Source organism: Aythya marila (genome assembly GCF_965140915.1).
Source record: "Aythya marila genome assembly, chromosome: 25".
In the NCBI taxonomy this organism is placed as follows: domain Eukaryota; kingdom Metazoa; phylum Chordata; class Aves; order Anseriformes; family Anatidae; genus Aythya; species Aythya marila.
In genome coordinates this window covers 5,271,436-5,298,085 of record NC_139066.1, presented here as the reverse complement: position 1 = coordinate 5,298,085, position 26,650 = coordinate 5,271,436, and the positions used below count along the sequence as shown (strand labels likewise).

At 48.3% G+C, this 26,650-nt stretch overlaps 1 protein-coding gene across 9 annotated transcripts; it reads right to left on the bottom strand.

The window, feature by feature from the left end:
* Positions 1-2,162: 2,162 nt before the first annotated feature.
* On the bottom strand, positions 2,163-18,980 carry ETV4 (ETS variant transcription factor 4). Of its 9 annotated transcripts, none has more exons than XM_082778857.1 (12): positions 18,885-18,980; positions 18,572-18,666; positions 18,372-18,468; positions 18,149-18,196; positions 12,919-12,972; positions 9,820-9,946; positions 9,374-9,532; positions 8,789-9,027; positions 5,945-6,013; positions 5,393-5,589; positions 4,248-4,349; positions 2,163-4,133 (listed from the first exon to the last, which is right to left on the bottom strand). In XM_082778857.1, the coding sequence occupies exons 2-12, from the start codon at positions 18,614-18,616 to the stop codon at positions 3,912-3,914; spliced, it is 1,359 nt and encodes a 452-aa protein (XP_082634983.1). In that variant the 5' UTR covers positions 18,617-18,666; positions 18,885-18,980; the 3' UTR covers positions 2,163-3,911. The 9 variants fall into 9 exon arrangements, with proteins under 9 accessions (XP_082634983.1, XP_082634984.1, XP_082634982.1 ...); XM_082778858.1 differs by having other exon boundaries at positions 18,787-18,886; XM_082778856.1 differs by having other exon boundaries at positions 18,572-18,893.
* Between the last annotated feature and the right edge of the window lie 7,670 nt (positions 18,981-26,650).

Below are 26,650 nucleotides of genomic sequence, written 5' to 3'. Positions count from 1 at the left end.
TAGCATGCTGGTGGGTACTTCGTCTCCGCGGTGTCTCAGCCATCGAGGCGCTGAGGGATCAATATTAATTGTGTGAAATGGGCTCCGGCGTGGTGGCAGATTGCACCGTTCCCCTGATTGCAACGCAGGGGAGGATGGGGAGAAGTGCATAGGTGTCATTAGGGCCGACTCATTTATCAGAGCGGCTCTCTCGAGCATATTGGCAAAATTAATGCCAATGTCTTTTTCAGGAGTGTTATACCTCCATAAAACATCCCAAGGAGTCAAATGTCCTGGCGTTATTGCCCCTGGAGATACCTGTGCTTGGCCGTGGCTGGTGTAATGGTGTGAAATGTGTCTGTCCAGCACGGTGCCTGATGCTCTGTGCTAGGGGACAGGACCAGCACCAAAGCAGCAAAAGAATATCTGCTGCAGCTGGCATTGTTTTCAGCTTTTTCTGCATAAAACACTTCCAGCTGACTCTATTGCCTTCCTGGTCAGTGCTCAGCCTGTAAGGGGAGGATTGCTGCTGCCCTCGTCCTTCATTATCACTACTCGTACTTATTTCAGGGCATGAAATCTGTCAATAGAAATATTTACTGGGTCAGCCTCAACAAATTGCATCAGAAAACCCTGTCGATGTGGTTCACAGAACGATTCAGCTCGACTTGCAACCTGTTAGGGCTAATTCCTTTGCCCCTGACAGCAGATGCGAAGGGTCCATCTGGGACGTGCTGTAATGTTACATGTTAATTATTTACTGTGACCAGAAAGGAACTTTACATCGTGTTCTGGGTAAGGGATTTATGGTTCTTCCTGCTGGGCTCTGTGCTGTGGCTGTCGGTGGAGTAACAGCGAGGCCACAGTTACAACAGCAAGCATGTTGGGATGAGGAAAAAAAAAAAAAGCTAGAAAAAATGACATTAGAAAGAAAGGACTGCTGAGGATTTATTTCCAGCTGGTCCCAAAGCACCAGAGAGAAATAAGCCACTCAGAGAAATCTTGAATATGATCAGTGAACTGTAGTAAAAAGGGAGAATATTCAGTATGTTTGCATCCAGGTGTTGGTGTTGTTAGGAGCAGCACCCCATCGTTGTAGGGTTTTCTGTGAAGAGTGCTGTCTTTCTTACCTCTCCTCCCTGTCTGATGTGGAGTAAAGTTGTGCTGTGAATCTGTAAGGGGAAGGGACACCGAAGTGAGGGGGCGGCAATGTGCATGCTGTACTGGCACGGCCACTGATGTGCCAAACACACGTCAGGGCAGGGCAGCGCTGCCTGCAGCAGTCATTGCAACTTTGGGACATGAATGTGAGTGACTGGGGGGACGACGCTGTATAAATCCCATGTGATGGGACGGGGCCAGCACTTCCAGGAGCAGCACAAGACCTGGTGACACTTGGCTGCCACCACCAGCACCTTTCCCTCAGCAGCAGCAGCCTCTTCTGGCGTGCTGAATGGGGAGCAGGGTGCGTTGGGAGGCTCTGTGCTCTCCGAGCTGCTGTTATCAATCTCTGCCCTTCCGAGGTCACTGCCCCTCAGTTCTGAGAACCTGATCTCACCCATTCCCAGAACTGCTCCGCGCGGTATCGATCTGAGCACTGACTTGACAGATCCGAGCAAAACGCGGGGCTCCGATTTCAGGCAGAGGGGGATCAGCCCCTCAAATTCCCTTTCTGGAAGGAAGGTTGGCTGGGCAAGAGGGTAGCCTGAAGAATAGCAGACAACAAACACAAAATGCTCTGGGAATCCTGCAGAAAGAGCTGCCAGATCAAAACAAGCTACCAACTGCATTTGTTGGAGACTGAGAGTAACACAGCAGGGCCCATCCCACACCTACAGGTCGGCTTCTCATTACCACGAACGCTTCCCTCGGAAGCATCTGCCTGCCTCGAGGAAGGAGGCAGACGCAGCAGGACAGGGCTCCTCCACGCCTGTGTAACTGTGGGCTCAAGACAGAGACAACGTGCAAGGAACAATTTCTTTAATTGAAACCACGGAGCTCGTCTCGGTGGCTGGTGGGTGGTCAGGGTGGGAGCGTGGGCTCACTGCAGCCAGAGGTTGGGGTTAATCCTGGGAGGATATCCAGGGAGGGAACCGTTTGTTTCTGGAACACCCCCAAAATCCAGGAGTAAGCCCCCTTCCCTATGTTCTTGCTTAGCTACCCGGGGCTGCAAGCTGGGCAAACCCAGCACAGAGGGGAAGGGAGGACCAGCCAGCGGCTGAATGAAGGGCCGCTGGCCAAAGACATAGACCAATTTATTAATTATAGTATTTTTACACTCATAAATAGTAAAGGCAGATTATACCAATGGCAGGGTTCCTTTCCCCCCTCACTTCTGGGACACCAGAGGCACCTGGTGGGAGCAGGGCAAGGCAGAGGAGGGCCAGGAGCTGCCAGGAGCACAGGGAGGCAGCAGCAGAGGAGGCTGCCCCACGTCCCTGGCCTCGTCTGGGGCAGGGAGAGCTGCTTTCCCTGGCCTCGGGCCCAGGAGCAAGGCTGGCAGGGCTGGCATTAGCCATGCAGGGGTGAGGCAGTGGGGGAAATGGGGCTTTCACTCAACACACAGTTTCCTCTCTCTCCAGGCATTGGCAAGGCTCTGTATTCAGCAGCGAGGACGTCAATCCAAAGCTGAGGGAAAAAAGCTTTTTTTTCTTTTCTTTTTTTTTCTTTTTTTTTTTTTTTGTGTGGGTTCAGTGTACTCCTCCTTGTCTAGCTGGGCACACGGCCGGAGCACCTAATTAAAAAGCGTGGCACATCTCACTGGGGATGTGGTGCCCGTTGTAAATTTTCACTATTGTGGAAAAAATGGCAAAGAGTGGTTCAGCTGCACACGCTGCGTTTGGCTGCAGGGATATCTGCCCTCCCGACGCAGCTGAATTTCCTTCAAACAGGCAACCGCCTGCAGTGGTGAAGTCTAAATTGAGATTTTAAGAACTCTGGTTTAGGTCACTTTGTATAGCTCTTTCTTAACTTGCCCCACCAGGTTCTTTTCTCGCCTCAGCTGCTTTTCCAGCCAAGCCCGGGAGCCTGCCAGGTCTTCACAGATCCCGAGGGCTGCTGTAGAAATCGTTCGGGCTGGAATAACCACACCACTCAGAGGGACTGGTGGCTCAGGGCTGGCTGCCTCCTGGCTGTCCCCCTACCTGACGGTGACGTTGGCTTTGACCTGCACCCCAGAAACACACCACGAGGCAGCTCTGCAGTTCCCCCGTGCTGGAGCAGGGCTGTGTGCTCCATGCCCGCTCTCATCCTGGCCCCTGTCTCCAGCTGCCTTGCTCAGACAGAGCACCAACATACCAGACAGCCCTGGCAGGGAGTATTACGGGCAGGGAGGTGACGAGGCAGGAGCATGCACAAACAGGACGAGCATTCCCCGTTCCCACAGAGCAGTCCACAGGGAAGGCGTCGGATCCGTGGCGCAGCCACCTGGGGTGAAGGCAAGGCTGGCTTTGCAGAGGTGAGTCCGTGCAGGTCCGAACCATCCCTTGCTGAGGACAGGGCATCCAGAGGCTCAAGACCGGAGGAGCAGAGCCAGCAGCAGCACTGTAGCATCCTCACATCTGAGAAAAAGCTGAGCAGGAGAACATCTCGCCAAAGAGAGGGGCTCAGCAGGAGAGTTTGCTCTGGCAGAAGGCAGCAACCACCCGAGGTGCTGCTGAAGCTGGGGCTGCCCTGCTCGGAAGACGTTTGCATCGCTGAGACCTGGTCCCATCCTGCCAAACACCAGGGTGGCATTGCAAGCACCCAGGAGCCCTGTCAGCTGCCAGCTGGTTTATCCACGCATCTGCCCCAACCCTTTTCCTGACCGTGGCAGGTATTCACCGTTCAGTGCAGCCTCAGGCTGGCCTGGGAAAATGCCTATACTGATTGAATACTAACCAGACATCTCCTTATATACACAAGCAGGGGGTGGCAGCCGGCTCCCAGCAGCACTAATAGGTGTAGCCTTTGCCATAAAGCTGCGGGGGGAGGCTCCCAAGGTCCGGCAGGTAAGCGGCGTTCTCATCCAGGTGAGACAGAGGCACCGTGTCCTCCTCGCTGATCTGCCGGTCAAAGTCTGCCTTCAGAGTCGGCCGCTGGTTATCGGGGAAGGCCAGAGAGAACAGGGCTTCGGGCTCGCACACGAACTTGTACACATAGCGCTCCCCAGCCACCTGCAGGGAAGAGAGGAGAATCCTGCAGGCACACGGGTGGCACCAGGGCAAGCTTGCAAAATCACCCGGCAAACCCATCAGAGCCTCACGAGAGGCTTTGCTTTGCAAACTGACCTTCTGCATGATGCCCTTCTCGTAATAGTAGCGAAGGGAGCGGCTCAGCTTGTCGTAGTTCATGGCTGGCCGGTTCTTTTGGATCCCCCACAGCCTGGCTACCTGCAGGACAAAGCCACAAAGCACGTGGATGTCTGAGCGCCCAGCCCAAGGGCACAAGGCCATTAGCCAGCTGTTTCTGTTTTGAGGAGCAGGACCACGCCAAAGCACATAGCAACCCTTCTAACATTTCAGTAATAGGCTCAATATTTGTCTAGCAGCTCTTCAAGAGGAAGAGCAGAACTCAGACTGAAGCAGAGACATTTTTCCTGCCATTGCAGAGCTCGGTTTTGCTGCCCCCACTTCTCATCCTCCAGCACTCTGACAGCCTGAGGATGCTGAAGGACTGCTTCATCCTGTGCTACGCTTGATCTGCAAGAATCAGATGAGTTCACCAGGAACCCTCCTCCACTGGAAGAACAACTTGCCTCTTACTCCCACTACGTGGAGCTCAGCTTTGTCCATGAGGCCGAAGAATCTCTTGTAAGCAGGTCAGCCCACCGAAAAAACTCATCTGCACTGGTAAGTGCCCAAAAAGGTGATATGCAGCACGAACAGGGCTACAAGCAGCTCTGATCAGATACAAACAATTCCAGAAGTCTCCTAGACATCATCAGGTGGAATTTCTTTTTTTTTTTTAAAACATGGTGGCATTAAGAATGACACCTTAGTTAACATTATTTTTGATACCGAAATACCGTTAGACTAGGCCGTGGTTTCTTTCAGATTTTCATGAAAGCTTCCATGATCAGCAGGGTTCAAAACCCCAAACCTCGATGCCAGCCTCAGGCATGGAACATGAGGAGACAGCACAGATCACTGCGAGCTGGGGACTGAAGTGTGTCATGCGTTGGGAAGTGGAGACGGGGTGATTTGGCTCGCTGCACTGCCAAGACCCTAAACCTACAGCCAGCCTTTGTTCAAGCTGATACGGGTGTCACCCAGGTGTTTGGACCTCTTCTAAAAACCTGGGCTTGCTGCGGGGTTTAGCCAGTACCCCTGGGAGGCAGGAGCCTTCGCAGGGCAGAGGAAAACCACCAGGGAATTTGCATGCTCAGAACCAGCAGCTGCTCCCCTGAGCCCGCGGAGAAGCTAGAAGGTTTCACCTCTTCTGGCTCAATCAGCTTGAACTCCATCCCTCTTCCAGTCCAGGCAATGAAGTGGGAATTGGTCGGATCGTCCAGCAAAGCCACAAGAAATTGCCAGAGCTGGAGAGATCCCCGTCGCTGGTAGGGAGGTCCTTCCCGGTACCCTCCGACCTCCTGCTTGATGTCTCCTGCTGAGGAGGAGAAACAAGCTGTTTCTAAGGGTAACAGCGTGGAGAGAAAAAAAAAAAAAAAAAGTTGCAAAGAAAGCATATTTCACAAAAACGCACCCAGAACATTTCAGTTCACATAAAACAGAGCAGCAAATTTACCGTTAGCTCTTCTAGGAGGAGCTCTGATGCCCCTCACAATTAAGCTACGGATGCCAGAAGGCCTTTGCTGCTTAAAAAAAAAAAAAAAAAAGCACAAAATGCCAAAAGGGCAGTATGAACCACAGCTAACACACCTGCAAAAACACAGCGCAATGAACCACGTGGACAGCAGCCAAGCGGCTAGCAGGGATGCCGAATAACCCTGTCTTACAGCAAAACTAGAAGTTAGTCTTTCTCTGACCTTCAAATTTTTCTGGAACCACGCAGACGTCATCAGAGAAGGATCTCATCTGCTTGTCGTAGCTGCAGCCTGAAAGAGGAAAAACCCACACAGGGCATCAGGGCCAGGGGAGCAGCAGAGTGCAGTGAGGCACAGGGAAGGGATGACAATCGCTGAGTTCCTCACGTATTCAGATAGTCAGGTATTCAGCAGGCTGGGTTTGCATGACTCCTCTCCCTCAATTACCTCAAACTAAGCTTTATCTCTGTGTTATAAAGGCATTAATGGAGACCAGCAGCATCTGAATGTTTTCTACAGGCAGCGGCTCAGAAATCTCCTATCTTACATCTCCCTGGCTTCTTCCCATCAAGACAGGGAGTTCTCCCGGACAGATTATTTTTGCCTGTACATTTTCTCAGCTAAGTTTGCAAACGAGCAGATCTTTTTAAGATCTCTGTGCAGTATGTATCATTGCCTGGGCACTGTAATTTATATCCTCTAGATCTCATTTCCAAATCCCACATTTTCTGAAACAAACCTATTTTCTGTCCACAGCCAAAATGGAAGCTGTATCAGGGAGCTTTGGAAAGATTTACCTCGTACCCTTTATGCTCCTCTGTAAAGCCATTGTCTTCAGCAGACATTTTGCTGATGCTAAGGGCGGAAGGGTACTCTGAGCTGACAGACTGTGCGTTATTGCAATCATAAACTACTCTCAAAAAAGCATTCTTTGGGGTTTGCACATTTTCTTCCCCTGTTTGGGCAGAAGGACCCAGTGAAAGTGTAGTATCAGCAGCGATGTATTCCTTACTCTCGGGGGAGCTTTTTCTTTAAGTATTTATTTCTGCTAAAGTGACCAAATTCAAAGTGTCCATTAAAACACCGGGACACCAGAAGCAACGCTCCCTCTAGAACAGCTTATTGGGCGAGTGATGTCAGGGCAGCAAGTCTTTGGACAAGTCTGCAGAAAAAAAATAAGATTTATCCCTCATGGAATGTAAGAGAATTACCTGATTGCTCTGGTGTCTAGAGAGCTATTTTTGGAACTATAAACTTTATTTCTATTGTGATCCTCTGAAGTCTCTGCTATTTGCTCTGTGCGCCCTGTTTCTATGAGAAGCAGCAGGTGGAGGTTGGCTCGGCACGAGGCAGCTCAGCCCCAGCTCCATGCTCACCCATCCTTGGAAGGGGCCAGGCTCTTGTTAGCCACCCGAGTCTCTTCAGCCTCTTTTGGTTTTAGACTTTAGGATCTGTTTGTCAGAACAGAGCAGGTTTATCTCACACGGGGCACCAGCTCCCTCAGGGAGCTGCTGTAGGGAGCAGCACTCGGGTTTCCAGCCGCAGCCGCTGTCAGCAGTGAAAGCTGATCCCTGGGCAGCCGGGCTGGGAGCGCTGCATCTCCTGACGCCTCCATTTTGTGAATGAAATTCCTCTGCCTCCATTCAGGGATTCAGGGAAGAGGCACGGGGCCAGGCAGCTCCGTGAGCCGCAGCTCGGGGTCACCCAGCACAACCCCTGCACCCAGCGCCCCTCTCCTCTGCTGGGGTTCGAAGGTCACCTCCTGCTGCAGGGATCCGAGATGGGTTTTCTGTACGGGCTCCAAGATATTTGATTCCTTCCTTTCTGCTGTCATTTACAGAAGGTTTTCAGTGTAAATCCTTTAAAGCTGACCTCGCTTTTCTCCCTTTCTGCTACCTAGCGGCCCACACAACCCCCTCAAGGCCAAAACTCTCTGCAAAACCAGAACACCCTCCTCCGTTTCTAGTGTCGTGAGAGAGAAACTTCAGTGGCTGGTGGTGGAGCTCACTGCACAGCGCTCTCCAGCATATTAATTCGTCAGGTTTAGGGGCTTTTACCTAGTCACTGCTATGGTTTCTGACTGACATCCATATGAAGTGAGGAGAAATAGTGTTGAGATTCATCTCTGTGTTCCTCTGTTTGTGAGGTCTCTTATGAGACATGAACGGGGAGAAATACAAAGGTAAATTTAAAGCAAGAAAAAAGTCCTTTATACACTGCATAGTATCCTGTGAAGTCTACTCCCCTGGGGGTGTTTTTACTGAATCCAAGTTCTTCATAAGCTTTTGACATTTACATGAATAATGAGACCACCCCATAACATTAGATTAAATACAAATGCATAAGGGAGTTTCAAGCTCCTAAGTTACATGGCATGAACTGTCCTCCAACCACCTTGAGCTAGGAGAAAGTTTCTCTCCTTATGTCCATTCCTGTGCATTTGTTTGCACATCTGTAATGTGCACCAGGCATAATCCAAATAGTGGAACTGGGCAACACAAACCTGGAGCCTCTGCTCCAGGTTTTCTTGTTAATAGGGCAAGCTGGTTCCTTTGCTGTACCTTTTCATGTGCCTGAGGCAGAAGCCCCAGCTCCACTTTCTCTGCCAGTCCTTCAGTAAGTTCAGCCAACCCCCATGAGCAAGCTCCTTTCCTTTAAGGGCTCATCTTTGGAATCTAACCAGAACGATCAGCATTATCTGACCAGATAAAAATATATCTAAGAATGCAAGATTTCTGTCCAAACCTCCCAAATGCATTGGGCTGGCCAGGTGCCAAAGTGTTTTTAGAGATTGCAGGAGTCAGGGCTCCAGCCAAGAAGCCAGGGCTGGTTCCATTAATGGAAATGGAATTGCCATTATTTATTAACACAGCGATCCAGCCTGGCTGAGATGAGGCATGGCATTGCATGATCATTTTCCGTGTTTGTTATCTGCAAACATTGTATGGAGAGTGAATGTCCCAAGCTTCTCTTGGGCACTCTAAGCAGTCCAAATTAATTGCATTTCCTACTCCACAGCCAGTTTCCCAGACCACACACCCCCACAAGATAAAACCCGGTTTATACCTGAGTCGTACACGTAGTCCACCTGCTCCTGCTTGACCACCACGGCTGCTGGGTATTGGCAGCTGCTGCCTGCCTGGCTCGCCTGCTCGTACCGTGGGTCGTGGTACTCCTGCTTGAAGCCCTGCGGAGGGTACTGGAGGCCGGGCTCGGACAGCTGGCGCTGGTAGCCAACTTCTCGGGCCATGCCCTGCGAGGAGGGGAAGGAGCGGCACATCTCCACGGGCGGCTGGTAGGCAGAGCTGGAAGAGGGGAGAGGCCATGGGATGGCTGCTTGCCTGGCCCTCTGAGCTGCAAGGGGTCTGCTCGAGGGGGCAAGCCGCCTTGTTTTGCTTGTTACGAGGGCTGGAGGAGCTGCATGGGGCAAGGAAGGGACCCAGCAGCAGGCATTTGCCATGGTGGGCTCAGTGCTGAAGGCTTCCTCTTCAAACCCCAGGCAGCAGCTGTGGGTCCCAGGTGCTTTAGGGTTTTTTTTCCTGGGATCCTGAGGTTGCTGGAAGCTGAGCACTTGGATCCGGATGCTGCAGCCCCTCCTGTTCTGAACCACCAAAGCCTGGCCAGCAGCTGCTCCTCCTAGCGGGAACTCACCTGTTTTCGATGAGGTATCCACAGCTGGATGTGGGGTGGGGTGGCCCCGCAGGGGTCAGGAAGCTCCGGTCCTGTCTAGGGAACTGTTGGAGCGGTGACTGTATCGGGGTTCCTGGGTCGGGGGACTTGATTCCGACTTGTCTGGGCTGATCATAGGCACTGGGACAGTCAAACAGATATCGTAGCGTTACAGTTCTGCAGTCAACATTGCTCTCAGCAACAGGACAGTAACAGGGAAAACTGAAGGTGTTGGCCCAGATCCCCTCCCCATGGCTCCGGGCTACCCCACGCACTGGAGATACCAACCCCAGGGTGATCTGTACTGCACCGCACCCCCCTCACCCAGCAGCCAGGTCAGATGGTGGTGACACCACCCCATCAGATAAGGTGGTAGCTCTTTGTTTTAGGAAACGGTTCCCCATAGGCACCTGGGGGAGCGGCATTACCTGGCATAAAGGCACTGCTCGCCATTGCGGTACTGGAATGGCTGCTTGTGGTTGCAGGACAGCGTGGGGTCCGAGGAGGGACTCTGCGGCTCCTTTTTAATCTTAGCAGGAGGACTGTGAAAAGCTACTGTGGGGGAAGACGTGAAAAATTCAGTTGAAGCTTTTCTTGGTTACGGAGAGAGTCCCAAGGGGTAGCGTGCCTATATCCGTTTTTTTTGAGCCCACAAAAGCAAAGCTTTGGTTTGTGTTATGCAAAGTGCTCCTTTGTTAACACACCTGGCAATCACGTCTTGTGGGCAGCATTACCACGGAACGCCGCATTAAGGTACAACATACTTCTATGATGTTGCGCTGCAGATTTCCTGATAGCATAGTTCGTCTTGTAGGACAAAAGATTGGACTGTGAACTTAGGCACATGGTCTGAACTTTTGGGTAGACCTGTGCGGTGTCAAGAGTTGGACTTGATGATCCTTAAGGGTCCCTTCCAACTCAGGATATTCTATGATTCTATGATTCTATGACAATAAGTGAAGGTTTTTGCAGACAAAGCTAATGAGCTGAAAGCCTTCCATGGGAAAATACCATTATATACATTGCATCCTATTACAGGCTGTCACCAGACTGCCTTGCACGCAGACACTTCACGAAAGTAGCATTTCCAGAAGCACTAACCAACTTATACAGATATATTATTATACGTTATTTGATATTAGCTATTCCAGAAGAGCTGCATCAGTGTTAGAGCAGAGTACAAAGCAGAAGCCTGACTTCCAAGTCCCCACTTTCACCAGAAGCCACCTCCAAGCTGGAAGAGCGGCTTGCAGGTCCTCTCCACAGCCTCCCTCCTGGTGCAAGGAGGAGGAATATTTCTGGGCTGGTTAGAATTTCATGAATAACAAACGTGGGCTGCAGTTTACAGCACCAGGATGTGGGTATTGTTACTTCTTGTGCTTAATTAAATCCAGCAGGGAGCAAAACTTCCCTCACTAGTTCATCAGAAAACCTCATCCTGGCTGCAGGGCACACGGTAAGCATCTTCTGCCTTTGCCTCTGGGCTCTGCTACTGCTGTTAGGAGGCTGCTGACACTTGGGAAGGAAAGAAGAGTAACCCCAGAAAGGTGCACAGGTCTAGGCTTGTTTCTCAAACAAGGGAGAGGTCTGTCCTCCAAATCAAAACCGTAAGCTCTTTCTAAGGCTCGTTGCAGTCCCCGTTTGCCAGTTTACTCCCACCTCTCGAGCTGACACAACGCTGCTTACGAGGAGTGGGATGCTCAGAGCTGTGATTACAGTTCCAAGGGTGGAAGGTCACATCCTGAGCTGCAAATACCTCATACTTTTGCTGGGTTTCTTTCAGCACTAACCCAAGCCGTATGAGCAGCAGCCACCCTCAGGACAGCTCTTGCTCCCAGCAAATCCACTCTGCCCCTTCAGAAGCGCCGTAGCAGGCTGCTAGCAAAAATGCTGCTGCCTCTCTCAGCACAGGAGGGTCTGGCCACTTCAGTTTGCCAACACACCTCCCCAAAATAGTTTTTCTCAGCAAGAAAGGAAAAAAACAAACCACAAGTCTGACTCCTTTTGCCTGCCTTGGGATTCAGCCTACCCCAGGAAAGCCCATCTTCACTCTCTGCGTCGCACCAGGACCCAAACGGCTCCAAACAGCCCAGCACAATCAGTAGGAATAAATCCATCCATAAGAGACCAGAGCCTCATCCTGCTTCTGGCTCCTGCTCCTCCTCAGGGACAAGGGGCTCCCACGGCCAGCTCTGAGCAGCTCCTTTCAGCATGCAGAGTAAAGGGATGGACAGAACCCATCTAAAAATGCTGATGTTTTGGCTGAGGCTTTGGAAAGAAAAAAAAAAAAAAAGCTCTGTCCAGTACACTGAGCTCCATTGAAGCCTCGAGAAGCTAAATGTGCTAGGAGCAGCCAATTCTTTCCGGCCCCTAATAGCTGGAACAGGCTATCGCATTACAACTGGCTCATTCATTCGGAGTGAAACATGGGAGCAGCCCTCTCCTCAGTTCTAGGTCAAAGAGAGGAAGAAACAAGCTGCATGACTCAGAGAGCACGCCAGAGCCAAGGCGGGGAAGGAGGTAGGCGAGAACACCGCATCAAAGTGCTTCATTTTGGTTTTCACAGGGAAAAGCGCCCCAGGCAGAGAGGGGCATTGGCATGGGAGAGCAAAATTGACTGCAGCAGCTTTAAAGGAGCACCTCTGCTCCCTGTGCTGCCAGGCGTGCGTGCCCAGAGGATGGGGAAGCATCTTCTCACAGCCCCGACACGCCGCTGAAATTGAGGCTCTGGGTTCCCGCAGCTATTTCGAACGGTCTGGATTAATTTCAAGTGTGTAGGCTTGGTCAGCTCAGCACCAGGCTCCAGCTGAGCTGGCAGCACCCTGCAAGGACCGGCTGAAGCAGGCCCAGCGTGAGAAGAGCAGAAATTGTTGCACAGCCCCAGTGGGGAACTTTCCGAGATCCACGCCTGGACCTGCGCAACGCTCAGCTCCTCTGCAAGGTGAATGCTCTGCCCAGCTCTCAGAGCAAATGTTTGCGGTGTGCTCCGCACACCCCTGTGCAAACATGTGCCGTGTTTTCAACAGATGGCTCCTCAGGGCAGGGAGAGGCCGTGCTGGCAGCATGAGCTCAGCCAGAGGCCACGCAGGTGAGCCCCAGAGCAGCACCCGGGGACACGCAGCACCTGGAATCCCATGTACAGCACCTGGAATTCCACGTACAGCCCCCTTCCTTTTGCTCTGGGGGGCAATCGCTCAAATTCTGCCTTTGAATATCATACTAATGCACTTCCTATGCTCTTCAGGGATAGCTAATAATTCACACACACCCTAACCAAGACATCTGCTGGAAGCACTCAGCATAAGGGACTGGTAGCTCCCACCACACACATACCTTTACATTGTCTAGGTGGGGACAATTAGCATTTTTTTTTGTGTCTTGTCTGTCACAACAATGCAGGAAGGAGCACTGCAGCCTCAATGCCTGCGTGTTGCATTTACATATCCCTTTGGGTGAAGTGTCTCCTGCCCTTCTCCCCAGAGATGCACCGAGATGCAGCGTCCGCCCGTCGCCCCTGCGCTACTTACGGTTCTCTGAATGGAAGTCAGGCACAAATTGCTCATCGCTGTCTGGAACCTGAGCTGCCGGGGGAGGGAGAGAGAGAGGAGAATTAGATTTGGCACTTTGCGCGGTGTAATTAACAGTAAGGTAGAAATAAGTCTATGCAGGAAAGATCTGAGCTTTCCGCGGGGATGCACTTTAGTGACTAAGGCTACTTTCCCTCTGGGATTAATGAATCCCATTCCTCTGCCTGCAGTTGTGCTGCATCAGCCTGCCACTTTCTTGGTCTCTTACCTTGGAGAGAAAAAGGACACCGAGTTTATTAGCTCAAGGCTCACATTTTTCCTCAGAAACATAATATGCAGAGATTTTTAAGCATTTAGCAGGGGGAAGATAATTACCAGCTGATAGATTTGGCAGGGTTATGCCAAAGCGCTGAGCATGGGGAACATCTATGGCTTCAACAGAAACAATCCTTTCAGTAGCTCCAGAAGCAGTGGATAGGTTGGCACTAGCAGAATAGGCTACAGTATGTAGATCAGCAGAAAGAGAATATTTCAGAAGAAAATAATAATAATAATAATATAACCTGGTACCAGGAGAGAGAAATTATAAATAATGCCTTGCATGTGTGTATGATTTTGTAAGTGGGAAATGTAAGAGCAAGCCTGACTGCAAAGCACTGCTATTTTCCCAGTGATCAGTGCTGTAAAGCTTATTTCTAAAAGCCTCTGCCCTGTCGACAGCACTGGTAGCACCACTCCAAGAACACTCAGATTTCTCAAACCTTGCTGGTATTTCCAAGACTGTCTAAAAGACAGCTGAAAGCCTGCAGAGGCCCCGTTCACCTGGCAGCAGCACACCCCCTACAAGATGTTGCTGAGGGTGATAAATCGTTAACAACATTAGCATCTCAATGACGTTGAGAAGCTTCAGGCCTAAAGCCTCCTGGAGCCAAACTGGAGAGGCTTGTGGCATGAAGTCACAAGCGTGCTGTCTGTAGTTTGATGCCACTGGGTGAGCCAGGGGTTCACATTTAGTAATTCTGATTTCCACGACTAGACTTTGCTAAAGCTGTAAAAAAAAAGCTGGTGAGAGATTCCCATAGCATCGACATCGGAGACACGAGGAAAGTCTTCCCCTGTGTACTTCATCATTCTTCGGACTAAATACTTATTTTAAATTAAAATACTGGAATTAAAATATTGGAATTCCGTATTCCACTGGAATATGGAATTGCTCACCTGCCTACACGCAGCTGCCTGCCTTTTCTCAGCTCCAGCTTTGATCAGCCTGTTCATGGATCACCTACCTCGAGGTGGCCTTAGCCCATGCCTGGGTTGCCTTGAAGCCATTTCAGAACAGGGAATTAAAACATACTGAAACAGCCCAGAAGATGGAAAAGTTTTATTGCAAGATGCACAGGTGCCCTTGACAGATTATTCTAACACAAAATCAAATGCTAGAATAGGAATTAAGTCATTTTGGTACATGCAGCTAGTGCTGGTCTGTTTATTTTGGTTACTAGCTCTTCTGGTTTCACAGAAGCCAGCTACGCATGTTCTCCAGTTTCTGCTTCCCTCGTTTGCCAAGTGAAGCATTAATCAGCTCTGCCCTTGCACATTTGCAGAGGAAACAATTCCTGCAGATTTTTCAACCGTAAATACAACCAAGCACGCTTACACCCTCCTACAAGATGGTTTGCTCCTCTCTTTCCTTAGCTCAGATGGCTTCAGTCCACCCCCAGAGCAGCCCTCCACTACCCAGAGATAGCAGCTGACGTGGTGAATTCAGACCTGACAAAGAACTGAGCACCTAGGCAGGCTCTGGGAGAAATTGCCATAGAGAGAACCCTTAACCGCAGCACGTGTCGCGTTACAATAATATTTTATTACTTCCAACAATTACTTTTATGTCCCTTTAATTGCAGGGAAGGGAGAACTTTGCAGCAGATGCTTATTTCACAAAATCTCTCAGAAACTATGGCTGAAAATAGCGTCGCTGTTAGTTCATAGCAGAGCCAGTTTGGGATATTGCAATGCAAACAAAAATACTGCACTTAGCTCTAAAGCAAAGGTGAGGTAGTCAAAGTAAGGGGAGATGAGGAATGGAAGCCCAGTAATCTCAGTCATGTGAAGCTGAGCTAGACAAGACAAGCCAAAAATAAACCTCAGGGAATAATACTGCACTAACGACAGGCTGCGGATTGGAATGGAAGGAGCCAAGCTCTTCTCACTGCTCCTTAAAATAACCTATATGACAACTAATGGGAACCATAAGTGGTAAAAGGAGGGGAACAGAAGCAAACCTACATAAAAGGAATTATGAACTACCTTGAAAAAGTGACATCAAAATAGGAGAAATAACAGGGATCACATCACAGGAGCTGAGTTTGGATTTCTCAGCTTACTGCCCATTGCATTGCTGACAACCTCACTCAAAGAATCACTTCTGTGCAGCTGCCAGCTCCACATCACATTCTAACAGATTCTGCTTAAAATGGTGTAGATGAGGACTTCAGAATTTTAGTAACAAGGCCTAGGGTTTTCTAAGCATCTGTTTCTTTTTAGAGCCATCTATCTGCAGATAGTGTTTTATGCAAAGGTGAAATCAGGTGTTAATTGCTACTGTTAAAATACTCTAAAAAGCTAACAAAGATACCCCCAAGAATGAAATCATACGCACATATACACAAAAATATATTCATACATATATACTCAAGTGTATACATGGTTGAAGTTTTATTAACATTTTGCATATGGCTGAATGTTTGTTGTAAATTTGTATCTAATATTTGCTTCCTTCCTATTTTTTCCCCCTTAATTTAAAAGTAACTGTAAGATAGAATAAAATAAAATAGACAAAAAAGCTAAATACCCTGCTTCAAAAGGCTTTTTTTTTTTGGTTAAAATTCTGCAACTGGGAATCACCATGGGAGAAAATAGGTCCCTATGCGTGCAGTCTAAAGTCATAAATCAGATGATTAAAACACACACTGAATTTCCTCAAAAATCTCACTTTGACTATGACCGGATGCGATGAGCTGTATAAGAAACCCACTTGCTATTTTCTGAAAGCATGCAATAGCTATCATCACTGGGCATTTCTTGCATTGCAACAGCCAGTTTCTAGAAAGTCAAGTGTTTCTCTTGCAGTCACCCTGGACTTTTAATCTAATAAAGACAAAAAGATATGGAAATGGAAATTCTACTTGCCAAAACAGAAAAAACAAACAACAAAAAAACAATATCCTTCCATGAGTTTTTTTTTTTTATCCAGATTCTATTGTGACCTTTCCAAACTAACCCCTGCTACAAACCCATCTCTGAAGTCTTCTGTATCTACCATAGTTTAATGATCATTACTTCTGGACTCTACCCTCATTTAATTTTGTCCCTATTAAAATCTTGTCTTCTCAGCTCTGAAGATTCATTAGTAATTTCAAGAAATCTCTCTGCATTTTCATCAAAAAATCTCATTAAGTTTTATGAAGCACTGACTGCTGTGGGGAGGGTATTGCTCTTCATGTTTATGGCGCAAAAGCAGGTAATGGGAAACCTGGAGCCCATTCGGAGCCGTGTGATTTTGACAAGCTGTTGGGATGCTCTGGGACTCAGCTATCCCAATCGGAAAATCAAGACTGCAATGCATAATTGACAGATGTATTGCAAAGAAAAAAAAAATACAGGAAGTGGCAAAGTTCCTGAAATCCTTTGAACAAAGGATGCTACAAAGCATTAATACTTCTAAAGATCAAGTGAGAAGGTAGGAACTCAGGGAGCCAAAGTCTGTTCACTGACAGGAAGCAAAGAGCAGAGCTGTTTGGAGAATCCAGAGTTCCTTCCACTCCAGTAGCCACTAAAGATTTCTTCCCAGAAGTGGAAGGTATTCAATAGGAAATACAGTTTTGTGCTGCTACTTTTCTTCTAAGGTTTGCATTACAATTTCTCAGTCACAGGACAGCAGGTTCCCTTTCTCCGTTCGGTGCTACAAGACCCTGGGATGACCTTCTCTTCACTCGGGGTGCTGGTGAATTCATTCTACAAACACTCTGCTACTGACAGTTTTATCGTAGTGATTGTGTGCAAATTGTTTGGATTAAGGAGCTATTTAAAAATATTGGAAAGCCTAAAATTGAAAGTCTACCAGAATCTGACTGAGGCAAACAAGTCTCATCAGCATCTCAAGGTTTTTGAAGATTTAAGAGAAACCGGTCTCAAGCAAGCATGCACACTCCGCAGATCTAATAAATGATCAGCAATTAATACCTATTTTTCTGCTCCAAATTAGCAAATTGTTTAAATCGCAGAGGAGCCTCCAGATAATTCCTTTTGCATCCTGACAGTCCTCACACCCTTGAATGCTGCCTGATCAATGACATTTCATTTGAATTTGAAAAGAATGTAAAACACTTTTTTTTTTTTTCTTACTAACCTTACTTAGGTTACTACCTTTTTGAAGGTTTTTAGGAAAAAAATACAGAGAACTGTTTGACAGGTTTGTCCCTCACTTGTTGAAGAATTCAAGGAAAAAAACCTGCTCAAAATGCCATGCATGTTTTCATACTATTGTTAAATATTTGTTAAGTACCTAGATGCATTAAGCTCTCTTATGTTTATCAAAAGTCTGTACTTGAGGATACATTTTGAATTCTTCTAGAAAAGGGATCATTTGTAGTCCTGGAATCAGAACAAATTCATTATGCCGTTTAGAACCACTTTCACTTTGAATTAAAGGCACTCCCTGGACCTTGAAGTTTCCTCTTCCTTGAAATCAAAAGGCAAAACAATTTAGACTTCAAACTGAGCAGCATGTAGAAAGACAAACTCCAGGAAGGTCCTTTCAGAGAATTATCTTTTTAAAAAAAAAAAAAAAAAAAACAACTAAGAAAAGCACCTTGTTCCCCAAATTAAAATAACAGATTATTGTTTGTTTAAGAAAATATCAATATTTTGGCAACTAACAAAGATAAGCAAAAAATTAACATAAAATCAAACCAGTAACAAGTAGAGGCTGAAACGAAAATTGTAACCAGGAAAACGGGCTAACAGCCAAGTTCCATTCATAAGCAAATACCCAGCACAATAGTGTGATTCATGCTTCTTCATTTACACAGCCCAGAGGTTGGCAAGTCTGAAAAAAAAAAACACTCAGCGTTTGGAGCTAGGCAAACGAAGCGAAGGAGCAGAACAAACACCGAAAGACGAACGAGCAAGAGCCGAACAAACCAAAACAGAGCGAGGGGAAGGAGCCTACCTTCTGTCAGCCAAGTCTCCTGGAACTGGCTCAAGTCCTGGAAGAGGTCTGCACGAAAAGCGAGAGGGTTCCTCAGTGGAGCGCTGGGGAGGGACAGCAGGATGCTCCAGCGGCGGAGATGCCGGGCGGGACGGGGAGGTGGGGGCGGAGGCGCAGGGGGAGGACCTGCTCCCTGCCCAGAAGCCTTCAACACCCCCAACCTCCCCTCCACCTCCCCCCTTACCTTCCGAATCCTGCACCGGAGGCAAGCCCGGCTCCACGGGGCTCTTCCCAGCGCCCTCCGGAGCCCCGCACCCGGGCCCCGCATGGCCGGGCGGCTGCTGCGGGTGGAGAGGATCAGTGCGGGGGCTCTGAGCGAGGGCTCTCCCGGCCCAGACCCCCCAAAACCCTTCCCACCCCCCGCCCTGCGGAGCCGCCACTCACCTGCGGGAAGGTGAACGGCACCTGCTGGTCCAGGTACCCCTTCATCCTGCCGCCCGTGCGCTACCTCCGCGGAGCTGCCTGCTCTCGGCGGGCACCTGAGGGGGGGGCAGAGGCACGGCGGGGGTTAAACTAACAACGAGCCGAGCCTCCCGCACCTGCCGAGGCCAGCCCACACCGGGTGGGGGGAACCCTATACCCGGTGGGGGGCTCCTCACCGCTCCCCAAACTTGAATCAACGAGGCGGGAGCGAGGCCGTCTGGCCGGGACGAGCCCCCCCAGCGTGAACGGGACGAGCCCCCGGGACGAGCCTCACCCGGTGGTGGCGGCGGCGCCTCCCGGCCCATGCGGAGCCCGGGGCAGCCCCGCCCGCCCGCTCAGGCCGCCGTGAGCCCGGGGCCGGGCTCCCATTGGCGCATCGCCGCCCGCCCGGCCCGGCTCCCCGCTCCTTTGTTTCATTGACTCCCTGAATGAAGCCCTGCGCCGGGCACGCCCGCCAATCGCAGCTCGCGCAGGGCCTCAGCCAGGGGGGAGTGGGCGTGGCTTTATCCTCCGGGGCCAATCAGCGTGCGGCGCTCGGGTGTTCATTCAAGGACGGAGCGCCCATTCATAAAAAAACTCCCGAAGTTCATTCATGAAAGGCTGCGGAGGAGCTCGAGCTGCGCCTGGCAGCGTGCTCAGCCTGCGCTCTGACTCCCACCCAGCGGGGCACACGACCGGGCCTGCCAATTCTCACCCACGCAGCAGTCATTTTGAAACAGTCTTGAGGTTGTTTCTCTTCAGACGCTGTTCTGTTCAGGAATTTCTTCAAGTTTCGACAAGATTTGGAAAAATCTCACTCATCTATCTGGAGTTAAAATAACTAAAGCCTGAGCTAACGAAAACAGTTTGACTTGCAAATGTTAAAAGGGCAAGAGGCCTAAATTATCCCTAACACTTAATGGAAACTGTGCATTTTTGACAAGTTTTCTCTACAGTTAACGTATACTGATGTGTCTGTGATGAAAGGAGTATCTGTTATAGAAAGTAATACATTTAAGCATCTAGTCAACATACATCCTAACCTTTCTGCTACCAAGATGCAGATCTGCTGTTACCAGGAATCCACTCTGTCAGAGAACCTGACCAAAATGCCATTTTACCCGGTGCATTGGAGCAGAATGAAACTGTGTTAACTGTTCCCACACGTTGCAAATATGTAGTTAAATACAGCACTGGAAATTTAACTTACTCTGGCCTGAGAAGGCCACTAAAGCATATGAGTTAATTTTTTGACTTTTGAATTTTACTGATTTTGTTTCTGTTTATATATTTTGTAACAATCTATTCAGGCTGTTAATTTAAATTTAATTTAATTGGAGAGCCACAAGAGAATATTTCTCCCAGTCAGATTGTTGTTAGGTGATTTATACTTTAATTATTCTGCAAAGTCTACGAGTCATAAGATACTCGTGCTTTGCACTTTTTCCTATACAGATCATTGCAAAACAACAGTTTGACTCTTGCTTATTTCTGCTGCGTTTCCTGGTTAACAGATAATGGAACCTTTGTTATTTCAGGTCTGATTTCAACATATGGCTGTGCTTTGAAGTGGATGGGATTTTCTACTGTAATATTTGTTTACTTTATGACATTCTAATTTCCCATTCAACAGGTAGCAACAGAAATGCTGTTGTAGGAGAGACCTTGTGTCCCAGCATGATTCTTTTCACCTCCCTGTCTCTGTAACACAAAAACAACCTTTCCAGCACTCTTTATTGCTGTCAAGTGCAGCGACACACTTAGAACAAGAGGCTGTATAGACACACTGGAACTTGACTCTGTTAACGTCAGATAATCTAAGGATCTAACAATGACGTATCAAGCAGACTCAGCCTTTTACTTTAGAATACATAAAATTTCTGTCTCAGTTCAGACCTTGTTAACTGAGAGCTCATAGATGCACATAGTACCTCACCTTAAAAGGAAAAAACAAATAAACAAAAAACAAAAACAAAACACCACAACAACAAAGAACAACCATCCAACCAAACAACAAAAAACAGCCAACCAACAAACAAAAACATTAATCAACAATACAAGAGGTGCAGTACTAGAATGGGGCTGTCATTATCCTGGTATAGCTGGTCCTGATGGTGAGTTAAGTGAGGTCAACATGAATCTGAGGCTTCCCAGGCCAGCCTCATTTAACCATGATGACAACAATGCCTTTGGGGGTCAGTTATGCTTTAAATCTGCTCACCTGGCCACCTACTGGTTCCTCTGCTCTGTACTCTCCTCAGTGGTACATATCACAGAATCACAGAATCACAGAATTTCTAGGTTGGAAGAGACCTCAAGATCATCGAGTCCAACCTCTGACCTAATGCTAGCAGTCCCCACTAAACCATATCCCTAAGCTCTACATCTAAACATCTTTTGAAGACTTCCAGGGATGGTGACTCCACCACTTCCCTGGGCAGCCTGTTCCAATGCCTCACAACCCTTTCAGTAAAGAAGTTCTTCCTAACATCTAACCTAAAACTCCCCTGGCTCAACTTAAGCCCATTCCCCCTCGTCCTGTCACCAGGCACGTGGGAGAACAGACCAACCCCCACCTCGCTACAGCCTCCCTTGAGGTACCTATAGAGAGCGATAAGGTCGCCCCTGAGCCTCCTCTTCTCCAGGCTGAACAAGCCCAGCTCCCTCAGCCGCTCCTCGTAGGACTTGTTCTCCAGGCCCCTCACCAGCTTCGTCGCCCTTCTCTGCACCCGCTCAAGCACCTCGATGTCCTTCTTGTAGCGAGGGGCCCAAAACTGAACACAGTACTCGAGGTGCGGCCTCACCAGAGCTGAGTACAGGGGGACGATCACCTCCCTAGCCCTGCTGGTCACGCTGTTCCTGATACAAGCCAGGATGCCGTTGGCCTTCTTGGCCACCTGAGCACACTGCTGGCTCATATTCAGCCGACTATCCACCATCACTCCCAGGTCCTTCTCTGCCTGGCAGCTCTCCAACCATTCCTCTCCTAGCCTGTAGCTCTGCTTGGGGTTATTGCGCCCCAGGTGCAGGACCCGGCACTTGGCCTTGTTGAACTTCATGCAGTTGACCTCAGCCCATCGGTGCAGCCTATCCAGATCCTCCTGCAGAGCTTTCCTACCCTCAAGCAGATCGACACACGCACCTAACTTGGTGTCATCTGCAAACTTACTGAGGATGCACTCGATGCCCTCATCCAGATCATCGATGAAGATATTAAAGAGGACCGGCCCCAGCACCGAGCCCTGGGGGACGCCACTAGTGACTGGCCTCCAACTGGACTTGGCTCCATTCATCACGACTCTTTGGGCCCGGCTATCCAGCCAGTTTCTAACCCAACGAAGCGTGCGCCGGTCCGAGCATATGGACCCCTCCTTTTGTTTTCAAGTTATTAAAATTATAAAAGTGTTGTTGATTAGTAGCATGGAGGATGCAGGGTTTATAAGCAACAGGAGAGAAAGGTGTGGGTTCCTAAAAAGACTGCTGACTTCATGCTGGGAAGCACTCAGGATAAGCAAAAGGTTAGTGGAAGTTATAGGTACCAGATTGTGTCGTTTCCTTGCTTGATGGTTTCTCTCCTGTTCTTATGTACTTGTTGCATAAATATGTTATGTGTTTTCAGATGTTAACTGATCAAAAGGGGGGATAGGGCTCTGTTTATACGTTCAAGAGCTGGCATTCAGGATCATTAATTACCTTCTAAAGTTTTCGCTTTGTGTGGTGGAGTGCGTGAAGAGTTCAGAAGTGATATACAAACCAGAGGGAAGCTGTCTCTTTCTTGTTAAGTATTAGTAATAGATTTACTCTAGTAATGTAATTCATGCTGCCTGGGATGTTTAGTCCCTGCACTTATAGCTTTTTTCTTTAAGTGCTAACTAGGTGCTGGGTCTAATCCTGTGTCAATCCCCATGATTTAACTGTTTCCATCTACTGTATAGGCTTGAGAAAACCCATTCCTGAGTTTCAGATACATTCCCTGTGGTCCACACTAGCTATGGTTAGTGCAACATAAAGTTCCCAATCATAGATCCTGACACCAACAGAAACAAATAGTACATCTTAGAACATGGTAAATTGCAAGATGGAAGGGGGGGTGGAAGCTCTCTGTGCTGTAGAAAAGAGCATGAACAGACCTGTACCTTTATAACAGAATAAAGAAACAGCTGGATGAAGAGCTCAGGTTTCTTCCCATCAGGAGTGAAATCAGCCCAGCCGCTCTCCAATAGCCCATTGTTCCCTGGGCAGGAGGATTGTGAATAAGGTGCTGAGTCTACCCATTGCCCGTTGATATTAGCCATCTTTCTCTAGCAAGCGTTTGTAATACCTGAGAAAACACAGAAATCCTGACGCAGGAAACACTTGCTAAATATTTGTGTGCAGTTCTAACTTAGCCTCGTGAATGACAGTGCTCAGGAAGGAGCCTGGAGAGAAGGAGCATATTCCCTGAGCTATGCCCAGCCCCTGCTTCTGCCTCTTGCTGTCAGGTAGGTGGCAGGAACACCAAACTGGCTTCTTACGCTGCAGAGAAGCAGTGAGGGGCAGCTAACTGGAGGGAGCATCAGTTACAGAGTATTCCTAGAGCGAAAGACTCTGTGTTTTAACAGACAGTCCAAAAGGCATTACACATGTGGGTTCTGTTGCTGTTTCTTTCACCAGGGGGAAATACCTTGTCTGCACTGCTGGCTAGCCTACTTTTCTCCTGTAGCATGCGTGGTAGTGGTCTGTGCCTTGACAAGAACGGCTTGGGGGCTGAGCCCTTACAGCCTGTCGCGGCTCCCTTGCATTCTACTCTCTCTGCAGCAGCCTCTTGGTAACACTCTTCAGGCTATGGAAGCTTTTCCCTACAGAGCTAGTGAATATGTGGGCAAAGATGTTTGCCTTGGAGTACTTGCAGTCTTCCTGCCAGGCTGACGGAGTGACTCAGGCAAGAATCCTAGTGGGGGTTTTCCAAGTCCACACAGTCAGGAAGGAAGCATTAAAAGTGTGGGGCTTAGCAGCTAGCCATCTGACCACATCCATACTGAAATGGAACTGGAGAGCTTTGGCTCTGTAACGTGTAGACTGTTCTGCAACGTGCTTCCTAAGGCATTCATAAATCGGCATTTTGGGGTGCTATTGCTGTTCTTGACCCATTTTAGTAATGGGAGTGGCTGTTTATATCCTTGAACTGCTATTTTTGGCAAACTAAGATGAAAAAGTGGTAAGGCTCTTTGTTAGAGTGAGTCTCCCTCCGTCAGCATAACTTCATTTTAACAGTGTTATCTGATAATTGCCTGGCATTATGTCCACAGATCAGAAGCATCATCAGCTAAGTCAGTCTGCTCTTCGTCCTTTTATTTTGCAAGCTGTAACATCAAAACTAGCTAGAATGAATAAAAGGAACAATGTCATCTGACTTCAAAGATGGATGTTTGGCAGTGACCCCATCATAACTCATCTTGAGACAGAGTGAAAGAAAGGCTGTGCCCAAGGAAGCCCAGAAGCTGATCTGGCACAATTGGTCCATATTCCTAGAAACAGGTGGATAAAATTGGCAGACACAGGCTATTGATCAGGGTTTAAAATGCACAGTGTGTTTTCTTGCTAGCAAGTTCTTTCTCAAGCATGAATATTTAAATTACAAGGATGACTTTTGTTCAGGCTTTCTGCAACCTGCAAGAAGCTCTATGGGAACGAGTTATTTTGAATTTCACATTTTGATTTCAATATATTATATAGGAGCAATACAACAGGAGTCTTCCACTAGCCCATAGAGGTTTGCTTATGAGACTTACCATGCACTTATGGGTGACTTTCTGTAGTCAATGCAGTCCCAGTGTGCAAGAAAGCATCTCGGCAGGCTTTTGCTCTTTGGGAGCTGTTTGGAACACAACAGACTCTGGCGACAGCAGTTTTCTATAGGGTTTTGTGATCAGAATGCCCCTCTTAAGTATTCATGCCAGCTACTTTTTATAATGTTCTGAATGAGAGAAGACAGCTCAGGCACTTTGTCTGCAGGAAGGAAGCAATTAAATTATTAGCACTTTGAGAAATTAGATGATATAACTTATGGCAGAATAAGTTTAGCAAAATCTTATAATGTAAGAAAACAATTAAAAAGAGTTATATAAGGTAGGGTGGCTTCTTTATTGTGATAGAGTGAGCAGTTAATTGATTGTCATCTTGCTGTAATGTACCAGGGCGGTTGTGACAGCAAATAGAGGAATTTGTGCTCAGGATGTATGGAGATTAAGTGCAGAGAAAGGGGAATGTCTTCTAGGGAAATGGGGGTGAGCAGCAGCCACCTACCCTTGATTCCTCCTCCTTGTATCCTGGGGGGAGAGATGAAGTAGAGAACTTCCCTGTCCCCTTCTTCAGCTTCCAAGGCCAGATGTTGTAAGATCCCATTTAGCAATTATAGCAATTGTTTTCTTATAATGCAGCTTGGTACCATTGTTTTAAGTGCAGAAATCATTGCAACTTCTCCTTAAATGTTTACATGTTATCACTCAAACTGAAAGGTACATTCAAGTAGAAGATTTACATAGGCTGTCACTCTTAAAAGCATTATGGAGTTGAGGCTGGAAGAGAGTCAGCTCAGCCTGAGCTGCAAGAATGATGCTGAGGAAAAGCCTGGAGGAGCTTAGAGCACGGACACTGTGTTGTCCAGTCAAAAAGAAGTTATACATTCATTGTCAGGCATTTCTGCAAATGCCTGCCTTAATTACCAAGCTATGCTTCTAACAGGTATAACCTTAAGATTCCCAACCTTCCTTTCACATGGGACAGAGCAGCAGCATGAAGCACAAGTACCAGGGGTCAGTCCCAGAGCAGTCATGTCTGCAAGCCCTGCTCTTTCCTTTTTCTTTGCTCTGCTCCTCAGTTATGGATTCTAAACCCAACTTTCTGCCTGAGAATCCCCCACTCAGTTCCATCTTGAAAGGGGTGAGGTGGTTCATGTGCTGAGGTGGAGCCGACTGGGCTGCAACCCTGGAGCTGGGGGATGTTGGTGTGGCTGTGGGATGTGTGGAGCTGCTGGAACAGGGGCCCACGTGCAGTGAGGAGGAGGCTGGTAGTAGCACTTGGCCGTGTGAATGTCTCCTTGTATTGAAGGGAAAGAGGACAAAAGCAACTGAGCTGGTAAAGAAGGTGCTAGTAATTACCGAGCACTCAATCAAGGCAGGAGAGGAGCCCAGACTTCACTTGTCGCTGTACGGAGCTGGGGTACCAAAGCAAGACACGCAGCTGTTAGCAGGTACTAGCAACTTACCCCATTATGGTTGAAGTAACCACCAATAAAACCTAATCAATGAAATCCCTTTTAAGTTGGTTGGATCAGTGACCCAGAAAATAGCTCCCCTGCAGAAAAGGAAATGATAGTCTATAAAGTGAGAAGTCAATGGGAAAAATCTATTAAAGTGAGTGAGCTATCAGGAGACCTTTGGTGTTAACTGAAACCTTTTGGAAAGAAGCCACAAAACTTGCAGCAGACTTTTTAACCCTCCAAACCCTGCCGTGCCAGAGGAGAGCCATCTGTCCTGCTGCAGCCCAGCAGAGGGCAATACAGACAGCCCAGCTCCTGCTTCTGCAAAGCGATGCCTGTCAGCTGGAGAAGGGATGCAGCAGGAACACCAGGGCACTCAGTCAGCTTTTCAGGCTTCAGCTGAGGAGTTGACAACCCAGCATTGTGGGTGGTGATAATGGGGAGCCCTGGTCCGGTGATGGGTTCATCTTGCCGAGCACTGGACTTTTCTCCCCATGCCAAGGAGTCCCTCCGCAGCGTACCTGGAATTATCAGCCAGCTGCTTCAAACTGGGGAGCTGGCAGGAGCCCAGCAATCAGCACAGCATCCTCTGCCTGGGGCAGTATGAAAGGTGATTTTGGCGGACCCAGAAGAGCATTGCGAAGTAAAGGGTCTTTTGGCACCAAAATTCAAAATAAACCAGCCCCTAGAAAGTGGGGAAAAAAACAACACACACATTAATTTGATTTCTCATTGGGGTCTTCTTTTGGTCCCCAAAGCAGCTCTCCTTTGTCTAGCTTTAGACAGTAGTGATTGATCATTACAGCCAGAAGACAAAAAGC

What these genes read in the sequence shown, in the direction of transcription:
- ETV4 (XM_082778857.1), bottom strand. Translation starts at nt 18,616, where the DNA reads ATGAAGGGGTACCTGGACCAGCAGGTGCCGTTCACCTTCCCGCAG. An exon ending in TGACTTCCATTCAGAGAACC is followed by an intron (nt 9,947 to 12,918) that starts GTAAGTAGCGCA and finishes CTTCCCCCACAG; the next exon opens with TAGCTTTTCACAGTCCTCCT. An exon ending in GGATACCTCATCGAAAACAG is followed by an intron (nt 9,028 to 9,373) that starts GTGAGTTCCCGC and finishes CCCCTCTTCCAG; the next exon opens with CTCTGCCTACCAGCCGCCCG.